General features: G+C 44.6%; 1 protein-coding gene across 1 annotated transcript in view; it reads left to right on the top strand.

Annotated features, from left to right (window-relative positions):
* Positions 1–6,472: 6,472 nt before the first annotated feature.
* The window catches only part of LOC120031968 (CUGBP Elav-like family member 2), a 118,124-nt gene continuing 116,311 nt past the window's right edge, over positions 6,473–8,285 (top strand). Inside the window, exon 1 of the mRNA XM_038977849.1 lies at positions 6,473–6,549. Within this exon, the coding sequence (XP_038833777.1) occupies positions 6,473–6,549 (77 nt within the window). The remainder of the gene's footprint in view (positions 6,550–8,285) is intronic.

Raw genomic sequence — 8,285 nt, 5'->3', positions numbered from 1 at the left:
GTTCGGGCGGCGTTCGGTAGTCGACGTCACCGGCTTTCTAGCCATCGCCGCTCCATTTTTCATGTATCCATTTGTTTTGTCTTGTTCCCTGCACACCTGGTTTTCATTCCCCAATCAATCTACATGTATTTATTCCTCTGTTCTCCATCATGTCTTTGTGTGAGATTGTTCGTGTTACGTGTGTGTTGTTGACGCGCCAGACTGGCTTGTTTTTTCACTGTTATTTTTCACGAAAATGTTTCGATGTCTTGTGACTGTTTTGCGCGTTTTGCACTTTTGCCTAAATAAAGTGTGCGCCTGTTCACAAATCTTTGCTCTCCTGCACCTGACTTCGCTACCAGTACGCACACACCTGACAGTTATCCCAGATTACTGCCAACATGGGACTACAGGTCTATGGCTAACACAACACAGGACAGGCTGGCTAGCCAAACACACAGCAGTATAGCATAGCAAGGAACAGCTCAGCCTTTACAGTGAAGTTTCCATGCTGTATTGTTGTATGGAACAGTTTATTGTGACTCCGATCATTTGAGCTCAACAATGCACAGTGTTCTCTGGTGTGATACTGTCCAGACAGTCCAGACAGCTGAGGAAGTGCAGTAAAGGGAAAGGGTCAAGTTAGACAGTATCCTCTTCTGTCTCCCAGTTCAGTTTAAAGGCGTGTAGACCAGACCACCAGACCCCTGAGGCAGACCGAGGCAGACCGAGGCAGACCGATCAGGGTATGACGGTCACCCCTCAAGTCACGTGCTATTTGCTCAACAGCCAGAGACTTGTTTGGAATGTCCTAGAAACCCCACTGTGTGTGTGTGTGTGTGTGTGTGTGTGTGTGTGTGTGTGTGTGTGTGTGTGTGTGTGTGTGTGTGTGTGTGTGTGTGTGTGTGTGTGTGTGTGTGTGTGTGTGTGTGTGTGTGTGTGTGTGTGTGTGTGTGTGTGTGTGTGTGTGTTAAACAGGTCACGGAGCATTTACTAATATAGGCAAGCAGCTTCACAGGTAGACCTACTGTACCGTACCAACCATCAGACCAGCCAATCAGATTGAAGGAGAGAGTCTGCACACTCTAGAACACTGTGTTTCGAACATGAACCAGACCAATATAGATGACTGACTGAGAGAGAGGGGGGGGGGGGGGTCTGGGTCTGTGTTTAAAGAGCAGAAATATCTCCTCTGTTATTATTTAAGTTGACGTTCACACACAAAACCTTAATTTCACACAATATGACAATGTCATGTCTGTGAGAGTGATCCTGTTGAAGCATCATGTATGTAGCAGTTGAGTGGAGATGAACAGTAGCAATCAGTGTCTGTCTGTCTGTCTGTCTGTCTGTCTGTCTGTCTGTCTGTCTGTCTGTCTGTCTGTCTGTCTGTCTGTCTGTCTGTCTGTCTGTCTGTCTGTCTGTCTGTCTGTCTGTCTGTCTGTCTGTCTGTCTGTCTGTCTGTCTGTCTGTCTGTCTGTCTGTCTGTCTGTCTGTCTGTCTGTCTGTCTGTCTGTCTGTCTGTCTGTCTGTCTGTCTGTCTGTCTGTCTGTCTGTCTGTCTGTCTGTCTGTCTGTCTGTCTGTCTGTCTGTCTGTCTGTGTGTGTGTGTGTGTGTGTAGCTGGCCTGTAGCAGGTTCCTCCCATGTCCACTTAGCCTCAATCACAGCTGCTTGCTCTCCTGCTTTATTCATGAGCTCACATTAAATATTCACGTGTAAAAAAACAGACACTCATCACGAGTGGAGCACGCTGTTACCCACAATCCTTTGGGTGAGAGAAAGAAGCAGAGCAGGAAGCTTCAGAGGAAGGATGATGATGGTTATTTTGGGAGTGTCTGACTTTGATGATGTAACGGTAGTGGTTATTCTGTCTTATGGAGGTGTTTGTACTGTCTGAACTCCTGCTGCCAGGTACGTTGGAGAGGTTGGTTCAGAACCATGTTAGTCCTGAGAGGTCTGTTCTCCATCTCTCTCTCTCTCCCTCTCTCCCTCTCTGTCTTACATGATATGATCGATCTGTGTTGTTGAGCAGCTGTACCCCTGCCTGAGGAGAGAGAGAGAGAGAGAAAGAGTTTGGCGAGAATGGTTGGGGGGAGAAAGCGAAGAAGGGAGACCTTGCCCTGAGCCGACGCTCAAAGAACACACAACCCTGGGAAACAGAGAAGGGGGGGGTATTCATCACATACACAGTTTACAGCTAACCGAACCATCAGACCTAGCTTGCTATTATGAAAATCCAATTCAACAATACCAATACTGTTTTCAATTCATGTAAACATGTAAAAATGAACTATAGCCATTAAATTCTACCGTGCAAATATACCGTTCGTTACAGGGAAATAATGCATTCTCTAGAATGCCCTTCAAGACAATCAGAAAGGACTATTCAACAATGCCATGGTTAAACAGACTATATACCACGGGTATGACCAAAACATTTATTTGACTGTTTTAATTCCTTTGGTAACCAGTTTATAATAGCAATAAGGCACCTCGGGGGTTTGTGATATATGGCCAATATACCACGCCTAAGGGCTGTATCCAGGCACTCCGCGTTGCATCGACATTTTGTCCCTCTCTCCTTTGAGTAAGACACGGTTTTATGAAAACAGAGAATGAGAAGGAGAAAACATGGACAAAGAGCACAAGGTGAGACAATTCAATAAAATGTGGTTAGCAGCTCCGGCAGAGAACATGGCAATTATATTGACAATTAAACATTTCATAGTGTGTGTGATAATGGGAGGAAGCCTCAGGCTTGTGGACATTATTGCATCGGTGACTCCTAACAGGCAGTTGAACACTTGTTCGTTTAGGTTTCTGTAAAGGCCTTAAGTAGTGAGGTCGTAGGTCAAGGCTTGCTCGCCACAGGGCATCAGAGAGAGTGTCATACTGTTATACTACAGACAAAGGGTCACGACACACACACACGCAAACACACACATACACATACATACACAAACATACACACACACACATACATACACAAACATACACACAAACTCATGTGACCCCTCATTTCAACTGGAGCTGCTATATCTTACTACTGGGAGATTACCTTTTGCTGACACTGTTCCAGAATCAGAGTTTATGAAGGAGTGTGAGAGTATTAGGCTCTGTCTTGTCTCTGATACTGTTCATTGTGTTTTCTAAAGCAGTAGATTCATTTAATGTGAATGTTGGATTGTTAACACGGTGTTAATGCACTGTGTTACAGGGAAGGACACATTATGTTAAACTTACTTCATTACAGAAAAGGAGGTATGACTGCAAAGTGTGTGTGAGAGTGTGTGAATGCCAATGTGTTGGTGAAGTCTTCCGTGCACCTGTTTCTTTTACACTAGCACTGGTATCTCAGCTGTGGAAGTGAAAAGGTGTCTGGAGTTTTGCAAGATAGCACCGAATTCACACGCATGTGGCATGCGCGCACACACACACACACACACACAAACACACAGCCACAACTACATACTGTACATGCAAGCACACACCCCACGTATCCTGTGAGAACGTCATTCCTTCACAGCATAAGAATATCTGAAATAACTATAATCATAGATGTGGTAAAGAGGTCAATGGATCTCGACCTAAAGAATGGAAATGCCATGGAAATACGTGGGGGAAAGATGCCATGGGGGAAAGATCCCGAATCTCCTCATTGCCCCCCAGCAACATTAGCCTACATTTAGTCTATTGTTTACATGTGTATTTCACACATGTTGAGGTAAAAATTGGAGTATGTATGGATGTCAACCCAAATACATGTTCATGTCATCGTCACAATCAACTGTGTTACAGTTAAAAACGACTTTGGCTGCCACCAGCGATTTCTCTATGCTAGCTATGCTAACCAGCTTATACGAACAGGAGTTAGCATTTACCAGTCACTTCTTCTAAACCTGTAAAGGGACTATTTCTGAGTGAGCGGTCGAAATGTACACAATTGTTACCCGGAGGAAAATGGGGGAAGGGCATACTTTTTCAATTTCAATCAGGGGGAGGGGTTAAGTATTTTTTCATTTCGTACAGGGGAGGGTCATGTCATTTTTAATCGATTAAATGTCATTTAGCTGTGTTTGAGAATGAGTTTCTTATTATATCGCAATGTGTGCCTGATGCTGCCCCTCATCCATGATTTTCTGCTGTGTGGCACGCAATAACAATAACCTAGTGTGGTCTCATTCTAATGATCCATAGCCTTTACTATAAGCCAGGGATGGGCAACTGGCGGCCCGGGGCTGCATGCGGCCCGCAGCCCCCCTTTTGTAGGCCCGCAGACCAATTTTTGGGGGAACTGAATCGGGGTCTCAACATACTGTTGAGCGTTGGAATAATAGAACATTCAAGGTGCCATTTCTGAATGTGGTTGTGCATCAGCAGTCTATATAAACGTGTAGTAGGCGTGATATTTTCACTCCTAACCTTGTCCGCGGTGGTTGGTGAATCCACAACCTTCTGGCTACTTTGCCATGTAATGCTTAGAAAACAAAGAAAAGTTTCTGAAATGGCATACCTAAGGCTCTGGTCTATGAGTGAGGATAAATGGTAGGTATGTTTTCTGCTATCCACTTTGTTTGAATTATTATTTTGGGTAGAGGGGAGGTTCACGTTTTTTTTGTTGGTTCAAGTGTTCGGATAAACCACTCCAATCTGTGAGGTGTAAGGCTAGTTGAGAGAGCCATGAGTCATTTTTAGAAGCAGTAGACCAGAATCATGATACTGTTTGACATCTATGTTTGAACATTAATCATGAAGATTAGGCTTGATATAAATATATTTTACTGAAGGGAGGGCCATCTATTTTCATTTCAGAGAGGGTTTATTTTCTCCAGGTGTCCCTCATTACAAATAACATCCAGTCCCTAAATGTTATGCAGCAAAAACAGACAAATACAGTATATTAATATCAGACTTTAGTAGCCACATTGAGGGCCTGTTACAATACATCAATCATGACGGATTTGACGAAAAATCAATTTTATTCGATCCAATTTGTTGAATGTGCGCCAATCCGGCATCCTCCTTCTATCTGCCATGGTCTGCGTCCCATTGACCTCTTTACCTCATCTATCCTATATAATGCTGCTATATATAGTAGCATGTTGTTTACTTATGACCTATTTCACTATATAGGGGTCAGGTGCGGTGAAACATGCAGCGTACCGTTTGCACCCCAGGGACCTAGTGCCCTAAAGTACTGATGTAGGATCAGTTTTCTCCCTCCATACACTGACCTTAACCATTATGTGCAGAAAAAAGAAGAACTATCCCTAGAGCTGTGCCTGGGCTCACACCACCTTGCACACCGTGTGCTCACATGACCCAGTTCCTGTTCAATTCTCCCCAAGAGAGTTTCATCTATTGCCAAGAAAGAGTCATTCTTGTTATAGTGTCTTCCTTTTATTCCCTAGAGGGATGAGCAGAGAGGGCGCTTTGGTTTCCGGGGCACAGCAGCTTCCTATCCTGTTTATTTCATCCACACCCATACGATCGACACATTTACTGAACAATAAATACTACGGGTATTACATGTTTTACATTTGTCATTTAGCAGACACTCTTATCCAGAGTGACTTACAGGAGCAATTAGGGTTAAGTGCCTTGCTCAAGGGCACATAGACAGATGTTTAATCTAGTCGGCTCACGGATTCAAACCAGTGACCTTTCGGTTACTGGCCCAACACTCTTAACCGCTAGGCTACCTACCGCCCTAGCTGCGTTAAACAATATATAATTTCTATGGCCCATGTTAAGTGCCAACATTATTGAGTGATGAGAAATATAAAATGTGGTTTTCATGAGAGTGCTTAGCCACGTCTCCTTGCTCATTCGATTATATACATTGATTACAGCTGGGCCATGGAATTGTTAACGCCTCATGGAAAAGAGGTCACTAAATCGAAGCATTCTTTCTGGTAGAAAATATCGAGTTATGTTGTTTAGCCTCCTACAATTCAATATTGCATAGGCACACATTTTGGGGGGGGGGGGGGGGTGGTATTGCTGCACTTATTAGGCTAGTTTTCGTTTTGTCGTATAATGACCCTAATATATTACTGTCAAGAATAGCCACTGGCTGCTAATGTTCCCATATGCACAGGAATAACCGGTATAACTGTATCTACCACATGTTGTAACGGTATCAAATGGTTAAAGATTAGCTGCAGCGCGGGGCCGCCACGCCTCCCGCCTCGGCACCTGCATTCCACACCCGGATAGTTTCCTGAGCAGAGCGGATTTTCAGACAAGATTAGATAGAAAAAAAACGAATGTGGGTGAAGAAGAGAATGTGACAACTGCCGAGTGTGTGTCTACTGCCTTGGGGAGGCCCTGGCACTTGCACCTGTCCCTCTCCGTCTCCGCGGCCAGGCGCAGTTGTCGAACTGGGAGAGCTGAGAGAGCAGAGCGACGCACTGTATATTTGTCAGGCAGAGCAGAGAGGAGAGCGCGGATCCTCAGCCTGTACACGGAGGGACACAGAGCCAGGGCAACATGACTTCATCCTACAATCTGGATTTCCTGCCCGATATGATGGTGGAGAGCCGCTTGCTGGTTCCGGGCGATAGAATGTGAGTCATTCGCCTGTTCTCCTCCGGGTTGCCGACTCTCCCTTTTTTTTCCGACTATGGTTGTGGTTATGAAAAACATCTGTCCAATGTGGAAATGTTTGCGCTTGTGTTTAGAGAGACTGGATTTGGTTCACAATTACGCTATTTGATGCTGTTAGTTTGTGTTTGTGGGGCATTTGTTATCGATGGAGACGTTGAATAAAACGAGACTGCTGCGAGCCCGACAGTAAAGCACAAGATAACGCTGCCTAACAGACAGGACAATGATGAATGAACGGCATTATGAGGATTATAATGATATCCTGGTGAATGACCGGTGTCTTTAAAAAGGTTGTTTATCAGCTGTCGTCAAATTGTTGTTCATGTAGCCTGTCTAGTGTATCTCCTCGCCTTCTGCTATATGCACGGAATAACGGGATAACTTCTTTGATATTTGCGGCAGCCGCTCATTAAAATGTCACAGGGTCTCGCCTGGATAGGCTATAAGCAGTGGGGAGCGGGGTTGCTTGTACAGGGTGAGTGCACATGTTGCGGGACAGAGTGGCTCCCTATTCCCCCTCTAATCATCCCTAAATACAGTGGTGTGTGTGTGTCACATGCTAATGATTTAACGCGCATGACAGCTCTGCTGTCTTGTGCATTGTTTTGTCATTATGCACATCTTTGTTTGCAAATATGAGAATAATTCATTTATGCACTAGCTCTATGCTACTTCGGTGTGAAAGGGATATTGACAGCAGCTTTGCACTGCAGACTGTATTCACTATGGCATGACTGCATAGTGAAATAGATCAAGGCATAGGTGAAATTGTGGGGACATGCCCCCCCAATATTTAGAACAGGTAGACCCCCCCCATAATTAGCCCTCCCAGATAGTATGTGAACATGCCATAAACAATGGCAAAAGGAGTAGAATTGCAGGAAATTAGCTTTAACGGTTGACTTTGGGCTCGAAAAACGGTCCAACTCCTCCTCTTTCTCAATTTTCAAACATAAGCTGGGCCTCCCGGGTGGCGCAGTGGTCTAGAGCACTGCATCGCAGTGCTAGCTGCGCCACCAGAGTCTCTGGGTTCGCGCCCAGGCTGAGCTGGGTTCGCGGCCAGGCTCTGTCGCAGCCGGCCGCAACCGGGAGGTCCGTGGGGCGACGCACAATTGGCATAGCGTCGTCCGGGTTAGGGAGGGTTTGGCCGGTAAGAATATCCTTGTCTCAGTATGTAAAAGTATGTAAAATGTAATATGTAATAAAATGTATGCACTCTACTGTAAGTCGCTCTGGATAAGAGCGTCTGCTAAATGACTAAAATGTAATGTAAATGTAAATGGGGTGTGCCTTTGGGTCGTGGATGTGTCATTCTGGTCATGCGCGCCCCCGACCGACATAACTAGTTTGTTAGCGAAGCTAGTCCCTGTAGCTAGCCAGTAACCCCTCTAGAATGTGTGGACTTCATTTCACAGAATGTGTTTTTGGACAGAATATATAGAATTTGGTAAATGGAGCTTCTGTAGCCAAATATCTTATTCATCCCCCCCAAAAAACATTAATTGACCTGGTGTGATGGTACATTGGTCAGTTATACAGTTTTAAGCCTTTATTTTTGTGTTTTTGCCCGAAGCCAACCTTTAAAGTAACTGCCCAGTGTTTCCAGATTTCTATGAAATATGACCTATAATTAATTACAATGTGAGTGAAATATTTTTCCTTCAACATTTTTTTTATTATGTAGGATATATTAAAA

Source organism: Salvelinus namaycush, chromosome 38, assembly GCF_016432855.1.
Source record: "Salvelinus namaycush isolate Seneca chromosome 38, SaNama_1.0, whole genome shotgun sequence".
Taxonomy (NCBI): Eukaryota; Metazoa; Chordata; class Actinopteri; order Salmoniformes; family Salmonidae; genus Salvelinus; species Salvelinus namaycush.
The sequence above is the reverse complement of the archived record's forward strand: the minus strand, read 5'-3'. Positions and strand labels throughout refer to the sequence as shown.